At 46.0% G+C, this 24532-nt stretch overlaps 1 protein-coding gene and 1 pseudogene across 1 annotated transcript; one reads left to right on the forward strand and one right to left on the reverse strand.

Moving 5' to 3' along the window:
* Positions 1 to 3: 3 nt before the first annotated feature.
* Positions 4 to 22828, reverse strand: LOC123113698 (ankyrin repeat and SOCS box protein 3). The gene is made up of 11 exons (XM_044535002.1): positions 22479 to 22828; positions 22198 to 22371; positions 21568 to 21693; positions 15278 to 15417; positions 14665 to 14769; positions 14398 to 14526; positions 7597 to 7749; positions 6594 to 6695; positions 769 to 948; positions 611 to 690; positions 4 to 327 (listed from the first exon to the last, which is right to left on the reverse strand). Exons 1-11 carry the CDS (start codon positions 22675 to 22677, stop codon positions 282 to 284), a joined length of 1434 nt encoding a protein of 477 aa, XP_044390937.1. The 5' UTR covers positions 22678 to 22828; the 3' UTR covers positions 4 to 281.
* LOC123118184 (uncharacterized) lies at positions 2173 to 2312 on the forward strand (annotated as a pseudogene).
* Positions 22829 to 24532: the final 1704 nt, after the last annotated feature.

Genomic DNA, 24532 nt, shown 5'->3' on the forward strand with positions numbered 1-24532 from the left:
ACAATGCCAAGTTCAACGAGAAACCTCACTACTGAATTCCATGATCCAACAACCAAAGATATAACAAGCTTAACGTTCTGTGACGATAAAGTTTGTCGACACTTGAACTGGAATCAAGATACTACGGTCAGCGAGTGCACCCAATTATATTTACAAACGATGGGTGCCACGGAAGTCTTGAAATACCACAGGGTATTCTTGCTAGAAGTTTTTAGACTAGACAAAAGGCGCTAGCAGCAAAACAAAGCCGCAGATTCTGCATTGTAGGACAGGCGCGTCAGTTACTTTCCAGGGCAACGAGCATTCTTCGCTGCCTCTTGGGCTTCCCTGCAACCAAAATATTTTGAACATGAGCATTGTCAGGAGTCTGTGTACAACTCCTTGCCCTGAAGGCCAATCATAATAACATGCAGATCAACACTAGGTGCTCTTTCCACGATAAGTAAATCACTCCGACTCAGGAAAAGAGCTCAACAGACATGAATGACTGAATCCATGTAAAATGATGTAATATTCCTCTAGAGATGGAGAGACCATCTTCCATGCACACAACTGTCTATAAGATATCATTTATCCTTTCACTTAACTTATGAAAACATGGACCAGTTACCTTAAAGCATTTGCAAGATCACCACTTGTAGGGTCAAGCTTCAAGCCATCAGCAAAAGCCTCACATGCTCCCTCGTACTTCTACATACGCATCATAAGATGATCAGTTATACGATCATGATCAGGGATGCTTGAAGAAAACTACTGTGTTATTTTTACCTTCAATAACATAAGAGCTGCCCCTTCTCGGTAGCAGGCTTTTGGCCAAAGAGGTCGCGCCATTCTGCACATGGCAGCATCAGAGAGAGCAGCTCTTCCGTTTCCAGCACGCAACGCGCACAGACTCATATTTGCCAATATGGTTGCATAATCATCTGGACTAGGGTCAAATGACATTGCCTACAACACATCAACCACATGCAGCTTTTAGCAATATCTAAAAAACTGAGTACTCCAAGATAATAATCATATCTTTTACGATGACGCTCAGATAGTGTTGTTCTGATTGATATAGAGATCCCTGTACACATGAAACCAGCAAATATATTGGATAAATTTCATAATAGGCACTTTTGTATAACAGTAATGTGTTACCACAGCCCTTTGAACACTGTTAAACATGATATGTCACGTAGTTGAGAGGCGCCCTACTTAGGTGCACCGGTTTACCTAAACTGTATTGGCTAGATAGAATTAGTTAGTCAAGATCTCATGTACTCCCTCCTTCCATCTATATAGGGCCTAATGCGTTTTTTAAGACAATGTTTGACTATTGATAAGATTAATAATACATAAGATGTATAATGTGAAAATTATATCATTGGAATCTCCTTTCACATACGAATTTGACAATATGCTTTGTGTAACTTGCATGTCATATATTATTGCTCTAACATTTAGTCAAAGTTGGCCTCGAAAAACGCATTAGGCCCTATATAGATGGAAGGAGGGAGTAACAATATTCATCTCTATATCTTGGTTCTTTCTTGATTCTCAAGATGTAATCTCAACTATAAGTATGCTTATCTCAGGGAGATGCCTTTGCCTATATAACACGCAACCGTCGCCTCCAACGGGGTACAACGCTCACCGCTTGCTTACATGGTAATAAAAGCCTCCTCTATACACTAAATCTAGCCAAACCCATCCCCAGCCATGTCGTCCTCCTTTGGCATCGTCCAGGCCGCCCTCACGCAGAGAGCTCTCTCGCACCAACTACGTGTTGTGGCACGCATAGGTGACGCCGCAGCTGAGGGGAGCTAGTTGCTTCGGCTATGTTGATGGCATCACACCGGAGCCCGTCAAGTTCCTCACTACGAAGGACAAAGACGGAAAAGATGCAAAAACGCTCAATCTTCTCTACTCAATTTAGGTCAGAGAAGGACAGCAGGTACTCGGATACTTGTTGAATAACCTCTCCAACGAAGTCCTTGTGCAGGTCACTTCCATTGCCATGCCGCACGAGATTTGGGCTGCTCTTGCGACCATGTTCTCGTCGCAGTCCAAGGCCCCATCAACAACATCCGGATCGTGCTCTCCACGGAGCAGAAGGGGACGCAAATCGTGGTGGCATACTTTGCTCACATTCGATCTCTCACAGATGAGCTTGCAGCTGCTAGGAAGCCGATTGACGACGACGAGCTGATCTCCTACATCATCGCCAACCTCGACATGGAGTACCAGCCCCTCGTCTCGGCCAATGAAGTCCTCACTGAGAGCATCAGCCTCAGACGACGTCTTTGCTCAGATGAGCAACTTTAACCAGCGCATCGCCCTCTTCCATGGTGCGGGTTCTGGTGGGGGATTCAAATTCTCTGCCGACGTCGCTTTCCGTGGCCGTGGCAGCGGTGGCTCATCTCGCTACCGCGGGCCGCCATGCAGCAAGCGCAAGCCATAAAGCAAAGGCGGACGACCCTCCTACAACAACAAGAGCCGCCGCAAATCCTCCGGCAAGACCCGTCCGGATGTCACGCGCTGTCAGATCTGTGGCAAGCCAGGCCACACGGTACACGACTGCTGGTATCGTTTCGAGGAAGATGATGGATCTTCCCAAGATGAGAACGTGGTAGTGGCGGCAAATGGCTCCTACGGCGTCGATACCAATTGGTATGTCGACAGTGGCACCACAAATCATACCATGGGAGAGCTAGAAAAGGTGACCATGCATGAAAAGTACCGCGGCCAGGAGCAAGTTCACACTGCCAATGGAGAAGGTATGAGTATTAGTCACGTTGGTCATTCAGTAATAAAAAACCTTCATAGAAAAATTCATCTCAATTTTTTTTGCATAGTACTAGTGCTTTGAAAAAACTCCTTTTCTTTCATCGTATTGCCATTGATAATCATGTCTTCCTCAGATTTCACCCGGTCTTCTTTTTGATCAAGGATCAGGCCTCGAGGAAAATCCTATATTGAGGTAGATGTGTTCGATGGCTTTACCCGTTGATTCCGGAGGTTAGGAGATTCAATAAATAAGCCTATGGTGTCACCAAAGTCTCTCCAACATGGTTGCATGATAGATTAGGACATGCATCTTTTTCTTTAATCAAGCAAGTACTTAGAAGGAATAAGCTCTAGCGTAGTTGTGCAAAAATTTGTGATTCTTGTCAACGTGCTAAAAGTCATCAATTACCTTATCCGGTTTCTACGAGTGTTTCTACCAAACCAGTTGAGCTCATTTTCTCGGATGTTTGGGGTCCTTCTCCTACTTTTGTCAGTAGACATTCCTGTTATGTGAGTTTTATCGATGACTACAACAAATATACTTGGATCAACCTTCTTAAAAAAAGATTCAATGTATTTCAAGTTCTTCACAACTTTCAAGCACTCGTCGAAAGAAAATTTGATTGTGAAATTCTAGGCCTACAATCGGATTGGTCAGGAGAATACAGAAACCTCAGTTCCTTCTTCCAACAAATTGGCATGCCACATCATGTGTCATGTCCCCATGCTCTTCCATAGAATGGATCTGCTGAACGTAAGCATAGACACATCGTTGAAGTAGGGTTATCATTGCTTGTTGTCGCATCCATGCCCTTGAAATTTTGGGACGAAGCCTTTCTTATCGTAGTTTATCATATCAATATGTTGCCTAGTCGTGTCATCACAATGAAACCCCGATAGAACGTCTTCTCCATACAAAACCTAACTACACATCTCTACGAGTGTTTGAGTGTGCTTGTTGGCCAAATCTTCGTCCTTATAACAATCGCAAGCTCATGTTTAGATCAAAACAATGTGTTTTTCTCAGTTATATTCCACACCACAAAGGTGTCAAATGCCTTGATGTATCCACTGGACGTGTCTACATTTCTTGTGATGTTCCGTTCGAAGAAACTGTTTCCCCTTTGCACATCTTCATCCCAATGCCAGCGCCCTCTTCCAAATAGAAATACTTTTGCCATCTCACCTCAACGTTATTGATCAAGGGGAACATTATAATACTGGTGATCAAATGTTGACTAATCCTCTTACTAATGATGAACATGAGTCTTGTGATGAAGCAGAAAAAACGGTACAGAAAATGATGAAGAAATTGACCCAAATCGGTATTCTATGCCTACTAGACAAGGCAACAACGACGTCAGAGCGGATCAGCCTCGGGAACAAGGTGAATCGGCCTCAGGATCCTCACACTGCAGATCTGCACCGCGCCAGCGAGTGGGATCAACCCCAGGATCCACGCCGCACTTACTAGAGCGACCCGCTCCAGAATCCGCGCCATGTCATGACGCCAGCAGTGGATCGGCCGACCATGTTGCTCCGAGCCAATCATCCGAGGCCGCGTGGCCGCAAGCAGACCAGTCGGCGCACGTACAGTTCAGGGACGAACCACATTGCCACACGAGGTGTGTGCAGTGCTAGGACCCTGACTCGGAGTCTCGCATTGATTCCACCCGGGACACTTCATCATCGGCTCATGATGAGACTGCCGTAGGTGCAGGATCTTCTGCGCCACCTGGCTTCTCTGAGCCGCGCGCTATAGCCACAGAACACCCGCCATGGTTGTCGTGCCCATCCTCCTTGGGATTAGGTGTTGCCCTGCTGCGGGATCTTTCGTGCCGTCTGCTAAACCTTCTGTGTTGGCTCCTTCGCCACCACGGACAAGGCTTCAAAGGGAGTAACTCGACCCAAAAATTACAAACACACAGCAAAAGTTGGTCCTACTTGTAGTACAAATGAACCAAATATTGTTGCAAAAGCCCTGAGCGACCCATGGTGGAAGAAGGCTATGGAAGAGTAGTACATGACACTCCACAAAAATAAAACTTGGCTTTTTAGTTCCTTCCGTCAAGGTAAAAATGTGATTGACTGCAAATGGGTCTTCAGAATTAAAAAGAAGTTTGATGGGACCATAGATCGCTATAAAGCTAGACTAGTTGCAAAAGGCTTTAAGCAAAGGTACCTCATAGATTATGAGGACACTTTCAGTCCTGTTGTAAAGGCTGCCACTATTCGTCTTGTTTTGTCTATTACCGTGTTCAGGGGATGGAGCTTGAGACAGCTAGATGTACAGAATGCGTTTCTTCATGACATTCTGAAAGATGAAGTGTTCATGAGACAACCTCCTGGGTTTGAGGAGAGAAATGCACCCCATCATGTGTGCAAGCTTGATAAGGCCTTGTATGGACTGAAGCAAGCTCCTAGGGCATGGTACTCCCGTTTAAGTTCAAAAATTCAAGCACTTGGGTTTGCTCCTTCCAAGTTAGACACCTCATTGTTTATTTATGATAAGTAAAATACTTCCACATTTGTGCTTATATATGTTTATGACATCATTGCTACAAGTTCATCAAATGAGGCTGTTACAAGATTGTTAAAAGATTTAAACTCCGAGTTTGCTCTCCAGGATCTAAGAGACTTGCATTTTTTTGGCATTGAAATGCAGAGAAATGGAGATGATCTTCATCTATCTCAAGAAAATATGCAACTGATCTTGTAGCTAGAGCTGGGTTGCAGGGTTGTACGCCATCATCAACACCACTGTCTAGCACAAAAAAATTATCCTTTTCACAAGGAGAACTCTTGAATCAAGAGGATAGTACTAGGTACAGAAGTATGGTTGGTGCTTTACAGTACCTAACTCTGACCATGCTTGATATTTCCTTTGCTGTCAACAGGTATGTCAGTTTATTCATGCACCTACTACAATGCATTTGCCAGTTGCAAAACGCATACTTAGATATGTTAAAAATACTTTGAGCATTGGGCAACATTCAACAACGTTCTTTGGACCAAATTTAATCTCCGGGTGTGCAAAGAAACATGCCACAGTTTTGAGATCTAGCACAGAGGCGGAATGCAAAGCATTGGCAAATGCCACAACAAGAATTATTTGGGTTCAATCTTTGCTGAAGGAACTTGGGATGCGTAGTAAGCAGGTCCCATGTCTATGGCGTGACAATCTAGGTGTCACATATCTTTCTGCTAACCTGGTTTTTCATGCAAGGACCAAACATATCGAAATAGATTCTCACTATGTCAGATAAAGAGTTGCTACAAAGAACCTGGATATTCGTTTTATTCATTCCCAAGATCAAGTTGCATATGGTTTCACCTAAGCCTTATCTATAAGGAGTTTCGAAGAATTCAAACATAATCTCAACTTAACAAAGCTGTGATTATGGAAGGGTGTTAAACATGATATGTCACGTAGTTGAGAGGCGCACTACTTAGGCGCACCGGTTTACCTAAACCGTATTGGCTAGATAGAGTTAGTTAGTCAAGATCTCATGTAACAATATTCATCTCTATCTCTCCATTCTTTCTTGATTCTCAAGATGTAATCTCAACTATCTGTATGCCCCTGCCTATATAACATGCAACCGTCGCCTCCAACGAGGTACGACGTTCACCGCTCGCTTACAAACACAAACTGCTCAACTACATCGTAATTACACATGTTTTACCAGAAATAGAGGTAGCAGTACATGCAACCCTATTTTCGATGTGAACAAAAATATACTATGGACTGAGATTAACAGTTTACATATATAAAAAATAACAATCACGGCAGGCAATAAAAATGGGCCCTAGTGACTTACACAATTATACATCTCCGATGCCATAAAATATTCCCCTCTCTTAAAAGCCTCCGAAGCTTTCTGTTTTAGTTCTATTCTTCTCTTTGCGAACATTTGTTTATCCTGATGACAGAAAAACTGCGGTTAGGATAAATATGTAGACATATCCTGTAATGTAAAACTTGAATACATCACCTAATTAATGTATAAGACTAGAAAAACCGAAAGTGTTCTTCTGCTCCCGAGCTCAAATGAGCTCGGGTAAACAGTAATATTGAGAAAAAAAAAAGAACAAACAAAAAAACTGATTTTTTGGTGATAACCATTGACAAATGTTTTCTATGCTTGCAAATTTTCATCACGAAATAACATTCTTAGAAGTCATGGCAAAAAAAAAAACCAGTACTCCAAAAGGCTTTGAAAAATAGCATTTTAGGAGCTTTGATTTCAAAATTTTTTTTGCCACGGCTTCCAGGAATGTCCATTCATGACAAATTTTTGCAAGCACATCAAACATTTGTCAAAAATTGGCACAAAAAAACGAAATTTTTAACTTTTTTTTTCTGATTTTACTGTTCACCACTTCCTAGAAAAATGTGAGCTCGGGTGCAAATACTCCACTTCCTACAAAAATGTGCTGTACTGCAGTGCTGCAGGGTTTATCCGGAGCTCAAGGTGTATCCTAATTAATGTATAGGACTATAAATTTGTAATAAAAACTATTGTCCGGTGTTGCAGGGCTGGAACAATATCATCCAAGTTAACTTATTAGTCTAGCACATTAATAGTTCACCGTACGGTCATACCCAAAGGCTAGAAGTTTGCTAATAGTGATGCAATGCAACAAAAGTAAAATTTGTGAATGGAATGTTTTGTTTGTACAATATAATCTACAATAATCGTGAATTAAAACTATTTCTACTCTAAATGATAGGCAGAACTGCATGCCAAAGAACAAAACTACAGGGTGATGCATGATAAATAACATATGGAACTGCAAGTGAGCACAGAAGGAAACACATACCCCTGGCTTCAAACCATAGTGTTTCCCATGAGAAATGATTCCATCAATACTCCAGTCCGGCAGCGTTGAAATAGGAGAAGTTAAAGGGAATAACATTTCAACCATGTCCCTACTGCCTGTAGAGGCAGCAACTTCAATTGGTGTGCTACCACACTGCATGCAACAGTAAATGTTAAATTATGATCTAAATTCTAGTACCGTGTTGAACTAGACGTAGTACAAACGGTGTGGGCCTTTGCGTTGATGTCGACGCGTACGAGTACAACTTGTTTACTTGTCCTTCAAGGACTCTCATGTATTGCCCTCTTATATACCCCATGTAGTCGCACTTCAGACGGTCTATCGTCTCGTGCTTGTAATACTCCTCCATCATAGTGATTGCGCCTTCGTGCGTCCGTGGTTTTCTCCCGCAAGGATTTCCACGTAAAAATCCGTGTCTCTTTGTCTAGTTTATTCTCGTTATTATCTAACAAGTGGTATACAAAGCTGAGGTTCGAGACACAAGATTTGAGATCGGGAGATTAAGGTTCTGTCGTGCGCGCCGCCGCACGCGTCTTCAGGCGATCCGCTGATTCGAAGCCGCATCGATTTCTACTGCTGCCGCACGTCGCCGAAACCGACGAGAGACAGGAGTTCCATCACGGCCACGTATTCCCCTCTCCGTACAGGCTTCAAGTTCCGAGGCAGCCGCCAGTACTTTTCACCGCGAAGCCAAATAGTGGAGCAGCGATCCGCCGAGTTGCCGCTGGTTCTAATCAAAGCAACCGGCTTCAAGTCCCGAGGAGATTACGCGTTGCTGATCGAAGCCAATTTTATCTACAGAGTACTAGTTGGGTCCTGTTCACGTGAGGACAAGAGTCTGCTAGTTCTGGCTCTTGTGTTTTCAACTCCAGTCGCTACATCCACCCCAGAAAGCTACCAGGTGCTATTTATTCAGTATTTTTTATTTTGCTCCGCAAACTAATTCTGTCAAGAATTTTCCTATCGGCTTGTACTACTTTGTGTACACAGATTTAATCGACTCATGGCATCCATGAAGTACGATCTTCCGCTGCTGGACCGTGACACAAGGTTTACTCTATGGCAAGTCAAGATGCGGGCGTTGTTGGCACAGTCCGACTATGATGAAGCACTGGATAGTTTTGGAAAGAACCGAATTCAAGATTGGAATGATGAGGAGAAAAGAATTGATTGTAAGGCTTTGTCACAAATTCAACTCCATTTGCATAATAATATTTTGCAGAAAGTTTTGAGCAAGAAAACTGCCGCCGCTCTATGGTTAAAGCTGGAAGGGATTTGCATAACTAAAGATCTCACCAGCAAGATGCATCTGAAGCAAAAATTATTCCTGCACAGGTTACCCGAGGGAGGTAATGTTTTGAATCATATTTCAGAATTTAAAGAGATCATATCTGATCTAGCTGCAATGGAGGTTAAGTATGAAGAGGAAGATACTGCTTTAATGTTACTTTGTTCACTGCCGAGTTCTTATACCAATTTTCGAGACACCATATTATACAGTCGTGATACTCTCACGCTTAATGAAGTTTATGAAGCTTTGAACTCCAAGGAGAAGATGAAATTAATGGTGCCTCATGATGGTTCAAGTTCATCCCAAGCCGAGGGATTATCTGTTCGTGGCAGGACAAAGGAGAAGAACTCCAATAATGAAAACAGAGGCAAAAGTAAGAACGGCTACAAAGGCCGGTCGCAATCCAGAGACAAGAAGTATTGCAGATATTGCAGGAGAGACGGGCATGACATCTCTGAGTGTTTCAAGTTGCAGAACAAGGAAAAGAGGAAAGGTAACAAACAAGGTGACAATTCTGCTAACGTTGCTCGTGATGATAGTTCCGATGATGCTCTTGTCGTTATTGCTGGATGTGCTGAGACCAATGATGAGTGGGTACTTGATACTGCATGCACTTTTCATATGTGTCCACATAGAGATTGGTTTACTACTTTTGATTCCACTACTTTTCACAGTTGAGAGTTTTTGGTTGCACTGCTTATGCTCATGTTGATAATGGAAAGTTGGAGCCTAGGGCTGTTAAGTGCATCTTTCTTGGTTATAAGTCTGGTGTTAAAGGTTTTAAATTGTGGAATCCTGAAACCCAGAAGGTGGTTATTAGCAGAAATGTTATCTTTAATGAATCTGCTATGTTACATGATGTTTCATCTACTAATGTTCCCGTTGAGAGTGAACAGCAACCTATTGTTCAGGAGTCTACTGTTCAGGTGGAGCAAGTTATTGATTCAGGTGATACATCTGGTAATGAAATTTTTTATGCACATGATGAACCCGTCGTTGATGATGAACATGTCACTCCCACTCCAAATCAGCCTATTGTTCCACCCAGTTGGAATCTTGCACGTGACAGAGTTAGACGGGGTATTAATAAACCTGACAGGTTAATTGAAGAGTGCAATATTGTTTCTTTTGCTTTATCTGTTGCAGAGGAAATTGAAGGTAATTCTGAGCCTTCTTCATATTCCGAGGCTATTATTTCTGGTGATAGTAATAAGTGGATGACTGCTATGCATGATGAGATGGAATCACTTGAAAAGAATGGCACTTGGGATTTAGTAAAATTGCCTAGAGAGAAGAAACCTATTCGTTGCAAGTGGGTTTTCAAAAGGAAAGAAGGTGTTTCTCCTAATGATGAGACAAGATATAAAGCAAGGTTAGTTGCTAAAGGTTATAGCCAGATTCCAGATATTGACTATAACGAAGTCTTTTCTCCTGTTGTGAAGCATAGCTCTATTCGCACTTTACTCAGTATTGTTGCCATGCATGATCTTGATCTTGAACAATTGGATGTTAAAACTGCATTCTTACATGGAGAATTAGAAAAGGATATTTATATGGAACAACCTGAAGGTTTTGTTATTCCTGGAACAAAAAAGCTTGTCTGCAAGTTAAAGAAATCTCTTTATGGATTGAAGCAATCCCCTAGACAGTGGTACAAGAGATTTGACACCTTTATGCTCTCTCAAGGTTTCAAAAGGTCTAATTATGATAGTTGTGTTTATTTGAAAACTGTCAATGGTTCAACTATTTATTTGCTCCTTTATGTTGATGATATGCTTATTGCTGCAAAGAGTATGTCAGATATTGATGAACTAAAGAAGCAATTGAGTAATGAATTTGAGATGAAGGATTTGGGTGCAGCAAAGAAAATACTTGGCATGGAAATATCCAGAGATAGACCGTCTGGAAAAGTATATCTAAGTCAGAAGGGATATATTGATAAAGTTCTTCGTTGTTTTAATATGCATAATGCCAAGCCGGTGAGTACACCGTTAGCTGCACACTTCAAATTGTCATCAGCTTTATGTCCTAAGTCAGATTCAGATATTGAGTACATGTCTAGAGTTCCCTATTCAAGTGCAGTTGGTTCACTTATGTACGCCATGGTTTGTTCTCGTCCTGACTTATCATATGCATTGAGTGTTGTCAGTAGATACATGGCTAATCCTGGAAAAGAGCATTGGAAAGCAGTTCAGTGGATTTTCAGATACCTGCGTGGTACTTCTAATGCTTATTTACAGTTTGGGAAAACTAGAGATGGACTTGTTGGTTTTGTTGATTCTGATTTTGCTGGTGATTTGGATAAGAGAAGATCACTCACAGGTTATGTTTTCACCATTGGTGGTTGTGCTGTGAGTTGGAGAGCAACTTTGCAGTCTATTGTGGCTTGTTCCACTACTGATGCCGAGTATATGGCTATTTCTGAGGCATGCAAAGAAGCTATCTGGTTGAGAGGTTTGTACATTGAGCTTTGTGCAGATTCATCTTGCCCTACCATATTTTCTGACAGTCAAAGTGCTATATATCTTACAAAGAATCCAATGTATCATGAGAGGACAAAGCACATTGATGTTAGATTTCACTATATTCGAGATGTTGTTGCTGAAGGTGATTTGAAGGTATGCAAGATAAGTACTCATGATAATCCTGCTGATATGATGACAAAGCCAGTTCCTACCAATAAGTTTGAGCTTTGCTCAGGCTTAGTTGGTATTTCTCACTAGTCCGATGGACTTTGACGCACAAGGTGTTTATGCTCATTTGATTGGAGTTATTCACTTTCTTCGACTACTGGAGGGAATTTGGATCAAGGTGGAGATTGTTAAATTATGATCTAAATTCTAGTACCGTGTTGGACTAGACGTAGTACAAACGATGTGGGCCTTTGCGTTGACGTCGACGCGTACGAGTACAACTCGTTTACTTGTCCTTCAAGGACTCTCATGTATTGCCCTCTTATATACCCCATGTAGTGAGATCGCGGAAGGGGCTCGAAAACAAACAAGAGCCCTCTCTCTCGTCCGCGACCGCGCCACCCCCGCGGGCGGCCGGCCGCGCCTTCCCTCCGTCCCCGCGCGTCCCCCCCTCCTCCTCCTCCCCGCCGCTGTCGCCGGCGCCCGCCTCGGGCCTGGCCCGGGCGGCGTTGGTGGCGGCGGCCCCCAACCCTTCCCCCTCTAGGGTTTCTCCGGCGCGGGACGGAGCGGCTCCGGGCGGTGTCCTCAGGCGGCGGCGGTCCTGCACGGCGGCGGGGGCGAGCTCCGGGCGGCGGCGGCGCCGTTGGCGGCGGGGCTGCGCGGCGGCGCGGGCTGGCGGCGCCCGCCCGACCCAGATCTGGGCCCTTCGGGCTCCATCTGGGTCGGGGCGGGCCGACGACAGGCGTGGCGGCTGCGTGGCCTCCAGGAGGCGGTGGTGAGCAGCGATGATCGGCAGGGGCTGGCGGCGTCGACGCCAGCTTGCTGCAGCGTGGCCGGCGGGGCTTAGCGGGCCCGTTTCGGGCCTGGCCGGGCCGGGGTGGCCTGGTATGCCCCGCTGCCGTGTCCGGACGGCTACCGCGACGGTGCCGGAGGCGCGGGCCTCCCGCACGATGGCGGTGGAGGTGGTTCCCTCCCGCTCGGCCTTGATGCTGCTGCTCCCGTCGCTCAGATCTTCTCTCCGCTCTTCTTGGCCTCGTGGTGGTGTTCGCAGCGAGACGGTGTTGGTGACGGCGCAACCGTCGTGGCGCATAGTTGGGCGGTGGTTTGGCTGGTCGGCTCCGATTGGCTGGTGGGGTTTGGCGCGCGGGAGAAATCCTCGCCGGTTCGTCCGGCTCCGATGCGGTGACACCAGCGGGTGCCACTATCCCTTCTTGGAGGGCGTCGGGAGTAGCTATCCCCCACCTCCCTCGCGTACTGGGGGAAACCCAAGGACTTGTTCGGGCAGCAGCGTCGTCGGCGTCGCATCCCTTCTTGGAGGTGCTGCTTAGTTCGCGGAAGTTCGAAGCCTTGGGCTGTAGTGGTTTGTTTCCGAAGGGCGCAACGGTCGCGGGTCATCCGCGCTTTGTCGAGCTGCCGTTGTTGGCATTTTTCTTCTTCCTTTTCTTTGGGCTTGTTGTGCTGCTCGCCCCAGCATTGCGATGTGTACTTTGGTGGTTTGCTTTGGAATACAAAGCGGGGGGAAACCCTTTTTCGGTATACCCCATGTAGTCGCACTTCAGACGGTCTGTCGTCTCGTGCTTGTAATACTCCTCCATCATAGTGATTGCGCCTTCGTGCGTCCGTAGTTTTCTCCCGCAAGGGTTTCCATGTAAAAATCCGTGTCTCTTTGTCTCGTTTATTCTCGTTATTATCTAACAGTAAATACAAAATGTAATTGGGAGATTTCCACATTAATAGTTAGGAATCACAGCCTAACATTTCACCCAAATGGTTGGATGGACTTCAAGAGAATCACTATGCAAGGACAAATGGTGGAACAGCCTACCTGTCCTAGTACTATATGACACGCCTAGGTTTCCAAGCCAAAATAACACATTACATGCAACCTACTAGCTAGTACTACGCATCCAACACGTTTAGATTACTCTAACATTGTACACCCTACTTCGGAGTATAATCTATCATGCTGATCTGCGAGTGATATTATTCAGATGGATTTTTGGAGATTCACTTTTACATGGAGGTGAATCAACGATATCAAAGCATGACTAAGTGAGATGGATTGAAGAGATTGAGGAATATTGCTATAAGTTTGGTATCTCCAATTAATTGATAGCCTACGGTATAATAACCGCCAACTTTGCTCTATCATAAGTTCTCTATTTTTACATCCTTTTGCTTATGTATTTAGTACCTATAATACTACTTAAACCAAGTTGCAAGAAGGTACCCTCACAGAATAAGAAGTGAAATAAGCTTACTGAATTCCCCTGACCATGTGTCATCAGGAATTGACGAATGTCAGATGTATAAGTACAACCTAACCATTCCATTTTATAATCCCACATAGGTATAACTCATGCATTTTTCTTGTTCGCAACACAAAAATGGATTTCAGTTATGCATAGAAGCAGCATCTTCTCTTCTACTTGCTGCACTGCATACTGCATATACAGTCATCACAAACGTCTTAATCCTTGATCTTAATAACCAATACAATGTGGGTTATGTGTCACAAAAATTATACCATTAAATTTGTATGTAAAGAATTTTTCAATGGTATAAATTTTAAGTTACATGACTTGTGTATTATTTCGCTGACTGTTAAATCTCAAAAAGCATGTGTGCCGTATTTTGTAGTCGGAGGAAGTAGTGTTTTCTCCTCATGCAAGCCTATTCCTGGCGTCAGATGAAGTGTCGGTAAGAAGATTATCCTAATCTTTCAAGTGTCAAGAGTCTAAAGCCTAACATGACCTCATAGAGAAGAAATGGAACAATGTTCAGCTAACATCATATGCATGAAAAGTAGATGATGACAAGTGACAACAACAAAATAGGAAAACAAGTAAAGCTCACTTCATCAGGAATATTGGGGTTAGCACCAGCATCTAGCAAGAACTTCATGATACCAGGTAAGCCAAACTTCACTGCCAACGTCACGTAACTACCACCACCGAAGTCAATAAAATTCAGATCAGCACCAGCCTGTGCAAATGAATAATTAGTTGATCATTTGCTTCAGCTAATGCTTGATATGCCAGCCACAGAAAACATATACACAAGGAAAATGAAGCTGTGCGTACAGAACTTTAACAAAGTTCCATATGAAGAAAGAGTACTGACCTTAACAAGCAGCTTGACACATTCCAACGACTCTCTTGGCATGGGCCTGATGGCCCGGAGGGCCCAACTCAATGGGGTGTAACCAAGACCACAAACCTTGTTAGGCTGTGAAAAGTGGAAGAATCAATCACTTACACAGTTACACTTGTCGGAAAAAAAAGAGTGCTCAATAAAGAAATTGATTTCAAGATATGTCAATAGAGAAATAAAAACAACTCATGGTGTGTTAAATACGCCCTACGTCCCAAAATAACTGTTCGTAGATTTAGTACAAACTTGTCTAATTTTGTAGTAAATTGTGCGCCACTTATTTTGGAACGAAGGGAGTATATTGGTATTTTTGAAGGCAACAGAAAGAAATATATTTACATAGAAATTAGACATAGCATGTACTTGGCTTCTGGGAAAGTGAGCACATTTTACTATAGGATAATTAAGTACTGTCCATGATGAATTTTTGTTGCTTCAAATACAGTGAAAATCTTTTGTTCAGATGGATCACAAGTATCAAATGCAATAAGTTTTTCCATTCCAGTGCATTCCTACATAGAATATACAGATGGAGCACGAGTACCCCTGCCCACATGAGAGAACCAAGAAACTGGTGTCTTACATTGGCATGGTGCTCCAACAAAATCTTCATTGCGTCATGTCGTGTAGAAATTGCAGCTGCATGCAATGGTGTCCCTTGTGCATAATCTAAATTCACATCGATTCCTCTTGAAAGCAGAAGTTCTACTATTTCACAATGTCCTGGAAAACAAAGTTTCAAAAGAAAAGAATGAGACATGAATATTTTCTAACATGTAACTGACTTTACACATCTGCACTAAGATTTAACTCTGGGCCAGTTTTCAGTTTTGTGATCATGAACTGCCCAGTAACCTTTTTGGTTACCACGTATCTCATCCAGGACAAGGTTTACAAAAGTGGTTGGATTGGGACTATTCAAATTTTATTTGTTTATCCTTAGAAATAGAAGAAAGTCGTCATCAACACTTTGGATAAGATTGGATATCCAACTTCAAAATTCCAAGCCTCAAAGTTCTCCCCACACTCGATAATCTTTCTGTGGCCATCATCCAAATCATATATATGGGAGTCTTGTTCGATGGAAATCACATAAAAGCATATGGCAAGATATGCTAAAATAGAAACATCAAGCATCACACTAGCCAAGAGAGGTGTCATACTAGTCAACTGTCATGATCCCAAGACTGAAGGTTATAGCCCCATGCGCTGTGACGTGTGTCTCTTGCTTACTATATTCCTTAGCCAAATCTATTCAAACAGAGAAAGGCTACCAAACAAATGTTAACAAAACTAAGACTAATCTTATCAAAAGAAAACTAATAAGTAATTTGAAGGAATGGATCGAATTTGGATCAGTCGACCCAGAAATGCTTACTTCTCTCTCGATGATATGGGGCACTGATTTCATCTAACAGTGAAAATTTCAGAATTTATTATAACCGGATAAAAGAAAAGAAGAATCCCGAGACTAATCTTGGACTGACTAAGAATTAGGAAAACTACTAGGAGAAAGGTTTATCCAGTTATCTCCAAGGCTGATTCGGTGCCTTTTGCACCTCCTACGACTAGTTAGGATCGCTATACCTGCTAACTCGCAGCTGCGGGGCCATGTTGGTAGCCTTATTCCCATAGAGAAGCATTTTTTTCAATGAACTTCGTTGGAAGTTTGGAACTCTAACTACATTTCCAAATCTTACAAAGCAACTGCAAGTTTGAAACATTAGGCGATAAATTTCAGGATGAGAGGATCATGTACTTTTGCAGCTTGCCATTTAGAGGTGAGAATATGTTGCATTGTTTTGGGAGATATTTTCTGACATATTGAACAATAGGATTTTTTTTCGTGAATACACTAGGCACGTATCTTTGCGTTGACAGCCTCGACGATCATGTGAGTGGAGGGCGTCTCGCTGTCAAAGATGTAGGCGTTCCGATGCTTCCAGATGTGCCAGACCGAGATGGTGATGAGGAAGCCTAGTCAACGCCGGAAGCTCGGGATGCAGGTCGCGGCTGCCGTGGTCCGCCAATCTTAGAAGCTAGTGGAGCCGTCAGGCGGCAGCAGAGGTAGTCGTGCCCAAGAGAGGATCTCATGCCAGGAAATCCGCGAGATCACGCAGCCAACAAGAAGGTGATGTAAGGTTTCGTCCTCCCGAGAACAGAGGATGCAAGTGGGCTCGTGGTCAAGGTCGTGCCGTGCCAGCCGGTCGGCTGTCCAGCAGCGGTTTTGGGAGGCCAGCTAGAGGAAGAATTTGACGTTTAGCGGGGCCCAGTGTTTCCAGATGAGGCGCCAGAAGGAGGCTTCCGTGGAGCTGTGAAACAGGGCGAGGTAGGCAGACTTGGCAGTGCAAGTGCTAGAGGCGGTCCATCACCACGCGATCGTGTCGGGGGTGGGGGGGGTGAGGAGTATCCCTTGAATCCGGCACCAAAGCTCCACGTACTCGACAATGGCCTGGGGACCCATAGCACCGTGGATGTCGCCGATCTAGATGCGCTGGTGGAGGCCCTCGCATACGAGCCGACGGCGTCTGCATCGCCGTGGGACAAGTGCAACAAGGGAGGGCACGAGGTCGACGACAGAAAAGCCGTCCAGCCAGTGGTCCTCCCAGAAAAGGCAGGTCTTACTGTCGCCAAGAACCTAGGTAGTAGAGGCCCGGAAGAAGGCCTTGACTCATAGGGAAGGTGAAGATGGCGCCACAGTCACGAGGCGTCGACGGCCTGAAGACAAAGCCATCACGTGCTAAGGGCGATGCCGGATCGGTGGAGGTCGTGAACACAGAGCCCGCCCAGCCTGATCGGCGAGCACACCTTGGGCCAAGACATGAGGCAACAGCCGACCTTGGTGTCGCGGCGCCCCTGCCAAAGGAACTCGCGGATGATTCTGATGGCCTGCTTGAGGATCGAGGGAGAGATGGCCATGGCCATGAGAATGTGCATCGGGATAGCAGACATGACGTGCCGAACCAGGGCAAGGCGCTCGCCACGCAAAAGTAGGGTGGCTTTCCAGGTGGCCAGCCGCACCCGGAGGCGATCTAGGAGGGGAAGCAGGGCTAAGGTGCGCACCCTACGCACGGGAAGCGGCAGTCCCAGGTATTTGATTGGGAAATCAGCCATGAGGCAGGCGAGGGCAGCCTGAATGTCAACAGGTGCAGACAGGGGGCTCTGGATGTCCGTGGCGGTGCACTTGGCAAAACTCGTGCACATGCCCGAGCGCTACCAAAGATGTCTGAGCTGGCGCCATGGTTTTGGGTACCGCCCGAGAAAAAGGGATACCGGGCGGTTACCGCATTTCTCGCCGCCCCAGGAGAAATACCTATCCCGAGCAAAAGATACCGAAATTTTTGAATAATTTGAATTTGAACGCTACAGATCTAATAAAGGAGCTTTGGTTCTCATTTGAGACAACGCCTTTACTCTGGCGTAGTGGTAACCATCTGTTATGCACCTCGAGAGGTAGCTGGTTCGAGTCCTCCTCCCGCACTTTCAGAATAGGCAGTAAAAAAATGACGAGGTAGCTGGTTCGAGTCCTCCTCCCGCACTTTCAGAATAGGCAGTAAAAAAATGACAGTCCAGAGAATCGAACTCGCGACGTCAACACAGCTAATGGCGCGCGTAGTTCAGGTACCACTGAGCTACTACCTCTTTTCTGACTTGCATCAGTTCAAGAATTTATTATATCTAAGTAAAAATTGTTTGAATTCAAAATTCAATTGTAAATTTCGTCCGAATTTTTTTCGGTATTTCTCGGTAACCGTGGTTACCGGGAATATCGCCCACCCACGAGAAAATTTGCCTATTTGGGATCCAAAACCTTGGCTGGCGCACACCATGGAGAGCTCGATGGGATCGTGGTGGCAAAAGATCACCACATCGTCTGCGAAGAGCGAGATGCTGGACGCGGCGTGCGTGGTAGTGAGCCGGCGAAAGGCCCCGACGCAAACGCCCGTACTGGAGCAGAGAGTTCAGGGAATCAATAGCGATGGCAAACATCATAGGGGAGATCGGGACGCCCTGCCAGAAACCATAGGCGTGATCGATCGGCAGCCCGGGGGTGCTGTTGATCATAACGCGGGTGGACGCTGAGAGGAGGACGAGATCCAACCGCACCAGCACTGGCCAAATCCAAGATGGTGCAGGGTCTCAAGCAAGAATGGCCAGAAGACTGAGTCGAAGGCGCGAGCAATGTTGAGCTTAAGCAGCACTCTAGGGAGCTTTAGGTTTTGAAGAAGCTTCGCCATTTGCTGGACTAAGATGAAATTATCATGTACGCTCCGACCAGCGATGAGAGTGCCCTGGTTGGAGGAGACGTTCTCGGCCATTTGCGGGGCGAGCTGAAGGTAGAGGACCTTGGCAAAAAGTTTGGCCAGCAGGTGGATCAAACTAATAGGCCGGTAGTCGAACAAGGTGGTGGCATCTTGCTTCTTGGGGATCAGGGTAGGGAGAGCTTCATTGAGCTTATGGAATCCATGGCCATTGTTGAGGTAGAGCTTGTCAAAGACTACACATGTCTTCCTTGATGGTGCCCCAGCAGGCGGGAAGGAATTCGGCAGAGAAGCCATCGGGGATGGGTGCCTTACCCGTGGGGAGTTGCTTGATGGCCACCCAAATTTCGTCCTCGGTGAACGGCTGTTCAAGCTCCAAGAGATCAAAGCAACGGTGATAGAAGACCCCAAGGTTGAGGGACTTGGCGTGCGGCTCGGATGAACCAAGAATGGCAGTGAAGTGGTCGAACGCGGCTTGAGCCAGATCGGTCTCGCCGGAGCCCCGTCCACTTGGAGGGCCAGAATGCAGTTCTTGGTAGTGCAGTGCGCCGCATGGATCTTGAAGAGGGCCGCCGCGGTGTCGCTCTCCTGCAGCCAGCGGAAGCGAATGCGTTGACGAGCGATGGACCGGTCAAGAGAAGCCAGTCCAAGATAGGTGCGCCTGAGCTCACGACGAAACCAAGACTCGACCGGGGACAGAGCGCGAGAATCTTGGGCGGAGTCCAGACATAGAATAAGACCGCGGGCGAGGAGGAGCCGAGTGGCGATGGCGTTGGTGGAGCACGTGCCCCAGCCCCGTAGGCGTCGCGCGGTGGCCTTCAAGAGCAAAGATGGGTCGGAAGGGGTCCGGATCAGGCTCGATAGAAGCCCACGCGTCTGCCAGAGTCTCCTGAAAACCATCGAGCTTGGGCCAAAAACGCTCAAAGTGGAACTGCCTCTTTGCGCCCGGCAGAGGGGATCAGTCCAGGAGCAGTCAGCGTGATTGGAGGTAGCAGTGGACAGGCAACGGAGCAAGCGCTAGGGGTGGTCAGTCGCCCAGGAGGGGGTACAGAGGATACGGTCATTGCAGATGAGAGTGGGGTTGTCCTGCTCATTCGACCAAGCGTAGCGACGGCCGTGGAGATAGATGTCGCGCAGGGTAAAGTCCGCGATGAATCGTCGAAATCGATTCATGGTGTGCTGGTTGAGCCTATTTTTGTCCGTTGCGGAAGTGATCATGTTGAAGTCCCCACCCACGATCCACGGGCTGGCGATGGTAGCGCGAAGGTCATGCAGCACCGCAAGGAATGCAAGCTTCTGATCGTCCCCTTGCGGCCCGTAAACGCCCGTGATCCACCAGTGTGCGCAACCAGAGAGCGCGGTGACCACAGCGGAGACATGGTGGTCGCCAACATGGGGATTAGTAAGGGCAATGGGGTTGCGGCTCCAAGCAAGAAAGATGCCGCCCTGGGTATCCTCCGCGGGGAGCCAGAAGAAATCCAGGAACAAGCTACCAAGCGTTTCTATGACAAGGTCCGACGAGATCACAGCGAGCTTGGTTTCTTGGAGACATACAATGGAGGGAGTAGCGGCGGCTATCATGCTACGAACGGCAGTGCGCTTGGCCTTCGAGTTGAGACCGCGTACGTTCCAGAATATCGCTTTAAGGCTGGGAACAACAGGAGTTATGATCTACCGATTAGTAGTTATGCAGGAATCAGCTCCAACGTTTAGAAACAACCTTGTGCAAAAGAAAGAAAGCACTGACCTGTTTCTTCTGGCTACTCTCGCCTATAAAGCCTAGTGTATTGCCATAATTGTGACCCGGCCAGGCGGTCAATTACCATCTTAAATTGGTACATCGGCCAAAGTTTGAGAAATGTAGTGCACAAGTTGCTCAGGACAAGTATCAAACGAGTTAGGAATAATAAATCCTGAAAAATCTAGAACGGGCCATCCTATGCATCAGATCGGGCTGTGCCACTGGGCAGAAGCAACAGCGTTTGGATACATGGATAGTGAGGCCGGGAATATGGAGAGTTGGAGACAGAGGTATATATGAGGATGTGGGTTATAGATAATCCACTCGAATGATTGGTTTGTGATGGAACAAGGATAGGTAGTATCAAAATTTAAGATCAAAATATCCTCACTCATTCAAGAAAGGAGAAGATCCAGTAAGTGGGTATCCAGGGCATTTTGATAATTTTGGTTAGCCATGCCCATTTCCATCAGAAGTTCAGAACTACTAGCCTCCCCCTTGGGTTGAAAACGCAGGTTCATATCTGATATCCCTACCCTTCTCCTTCTCCTTCTCCAATTCCTTCCATCCAAATATAGGAATAGGATTACATTTAACCCGTGCAAGCAGTTGTGATTCCAAGCCTTCATATCCCGAAATCCAAACGAACTCTAAAGGAATAGCAACAAAACGGTTGACAGCATCAAAGCAGAGAATCACGTCCCAGGAACCCCTTTAAATTCCAGTTCTTGCTCTCCCAGATCTATCAATAGTTTGTCGGAGTCTACTGCTGTTTATATCGAGTGATGTGGCTTTCTAAGGCAAAAAATCAAATTGACTATGTATGCACTGACAGTGACACATATATGATAAATAAGCATACAGAGAGACCTTGCATTGCAGCGCCACAGAGAGGCGAGTGTAGTTTGCCAGCTAGTGGATCAGCACCATGATCAAGAAGATATCTTGCAGCAGCAGCTCTCCCATAAGTGGCAGAAAGGAACAGTGGCGTGTCACCTGCAACAGCCAGAAAAATAAACATCAGGAGCTCAACAAAATTCACGCCAATCCTGCCCTCAATACAAAACACTGTACACAAAAGAGCCAAACGTGGAAAGAGGACTTCACTAGTGAAAGGCTTTCCATCTGACAAATGTTTACTGCTGACAAAATTGTACAAAGACAGACAGAGGAGACACTTCATATAGCGGTTTGCCTATATAGCATACCCAAAGAAATTTGATGTTTTTTTTTCGAGGGGGAAAATCGATGTTTCTGGTATGGTGCATGGACTTTCTGAGCATGGATGTCTATATATTGGATATTTCAACTCCCCTTGTCACTTAATCACAATTTACAAATGCATACAACATATAACAACAAATTCGAAGCCCAAAATGCATACTTCACATGGTATAATAGTAACTACTAAGCAGTAGCAATCAACATAAATAAATAAATTTTAAAAATGATAAAGGAGCTACAAATTGACGCGAAGGGAAGCAGGGAAGGGGGCGTCACCTATGAAGTTGAGTTGATTGACATCGAGGCGGAGGTCCTCGACGAGGTACCTGCAGACCTCGAGCCGACCCGACCCGGCCGCCAGGTGCAGCGCGCGGTCCCCTACGCCGTCCTCCACCGTGCCCAGGATGGCGGCCTCGCCTTTGCCTCCCGATCCCATCCACCGCGCCATCTCTTCGCAACGCGAGAAATGGGAGCCAAGTCCGGCACTAAATCCGTCAAGCTACTACCATCATCAAACCCTAAGGAGAAAGAGCATGAGGAGGAGGAGTCGGGGTTACTCTTGAGGAGTCGGAGGTTGCCGTCGGAGGCGGCGCGGAGGAGCGCCTCCTCCCGCTGCTGCTTCCCCATCGCCTCCATCTCCATGGTGATTGAGAAGTCGGGCGGGTTGTTCCCTTGCCGATACGTGGGAGAGAGAGCGGCACTGCGCTGCGGGGTAGTACTAGTGTGTGGACCGTCTGGAGAAGACGAGGAGACCATTTGATGCGGACGATGCTTCGGTACCAAGGCACCTACCTTTTGTGTTTATGATACGTGGGCCCAATAGATGACTGGCCCACATGTCAGTGACCTAAAGTAGGTGCCTTTAAGTCACTGAAGCTGTGTCCATTTGATGCTCACTCCGTCAAATTTTCTTCTTCTTTTTTATTATATATACCTTTCCTATTATTTTTGAACGACGATAACTAGCCATCCGCTTACACATCGTGTGTCGTGAGCAGGAGGCAGCCCACGCAGGTTGTGTGTGGGCGAACATTAGAATTGCCCATACGTGTGGGCGTAGCTACTTCGTGCCAGACGCCCAACAAAGTACTACTCATCTTTATCCCTCGCGTGTGGGATGAAGCAAAAATGCCCACACATCTTGGCGCAGCTACGTTAGATACTCGCGGGATGACAATTTAGTTGCCATCCGGGATGACAGATGTAGTTATCCGGCGATGGCAAATATAGTTGTAAAAGCATTGCAACTCTATTTGTTTTGGTTAACTATAGTTGCCATGTCTAATTTATGGTAGTTGTCGCATGTAATCAAATCATAGTTGCCGTGTGTGATTAACTACTTGCCATATATGGTCAAACAGTAGTTGCCATGTGTGTTTACCTAGTTGTCATGTGTGGTCCAACCATAGTTGTCATGTATGGTTAATCACAGTTGTCATGTGTGTTTATCTGGTTGCCACATACACGCAACTACAGTTGTCGTCCTGCAACAGATCATAGTTGCCATGTGTGTTTACCTAGTTGCCATGTGTGGTCCAACCATAGTTGTCATGTGTGTTTATCTGGTTGCCACATACGCGCAACTGCAGTTGTCGTCCTGCAACAGATCATAGTTGCCATGTGTGTTTACCTAGTTATCACGTACGCGTAACTGCATTTGCCATCCAACAACGTACGGGTGTTGTGTGGACGAAAATCAGTTCGCCACACGCGCCTGGACTAGGTGTTGGCTATGTGGGCAGAAACTAGTTCGCCCACGCAGCGCAGCTGCCAAACCGCGTGTTGCGGGCGTGTGGGCGAACTCTCGAACGCCCACACACCAGCACCGTCCTACGTGGCACGTGAATTCTGCCTCAATGTGTCAAGATTCGTGCAAACTCGACTGGACGGTGATCCAGCGTGTGGGCGAGTTGCAAAACTGCCACACGTGTGAGCGTTAGTGTTTTCATATTTTTAAAAGAAAGGTTCCAATCTACTCCAGATAAAAAATATCCAGATCCATAGATCACCAACTGTCGTTGGTAGTACAAAGAACACTAGAAATAAAAATTACATCCAAATCTATAAACCACTTAGCGAAGAGTACATGTACTGAAGCGAGCCGAAGTCACGCCGCCACCATCGCCCCTCTCTCATTAGAGTCGGACAAACCTTATTATAGTAGACAGACGGAAAGTCATCTTACTGAAAGTAACTCCAACGCAGCGACCCAATTCGTCTGCGCGTGTCCATTTGAGTCCACGTGGACAGAAAATACGACCAAACGCAGAGATCCATTTCCATTTTGTGTTTTTTTTTGTCCGACCGGACCCATTTTCGTCCCAAATTTGGGTCGGAGGCAGACACAAAATAGACGTTTTATGTGTCCTCTTCGTCCGCTGCATGCGAAATCTGACCCACCTGTCACAGACCCACCAGCTCCCACCTCTCTCTCCTCCTCTTTCTCTACCCACTCGACGATGCCACCAAGAAACCACGTCCACGGCCGGCCTCGTCTCGCCCCCACCCCCAACGCCGCTGGAGCGGGAGCGCCGCCGCTGCTGCTAGAGAGCGCATGGCATGGAGACAATGTGGATCCCGTCCACTATGGTGTGTCACAGTTACATGGCGT

Source organism: Triticum aestivum, chromosome 5B, assembly GCF_018294505.1.
Source record: "Triticum aestivum cultivar Chinese Spring chromosome 5B, IWGSC CS RefSeq v2.1, whole genome shotgun sequence".
Classification (NCBI taxonomy): Eukaryota; Viridiplantae; Streptophyta; class Magnoliopsida; order Poales; family Poaceae; genus Triticum; species Triticum aestivum.

Excerpts from the sequence above, each read along its gene's own strand:
- LOC123113698 (XM_044535002.1), bottom strand. The coding sequence starts at position 22,677 with ATGGTCTCCTCGTCTTCTCCAGACGGTCCACACACTAGTACTACCCCG. Across the intron at positions 14,770-15,277 it reads TGTTGGAGCACCATGCCAAT|CCTAACAAGGTTTGTGGTCT; the intron begins GTAAGACACCAG and ends CACTTTTCACAG. Across the intron at positions 14,527-14,664 it reads GTGTCAAGCTGCTTGTTAAG|GCTGGTGCTGATCTGAATTT; the intron begins GTCAGTACTCTT and ends TCATTTGCACAG.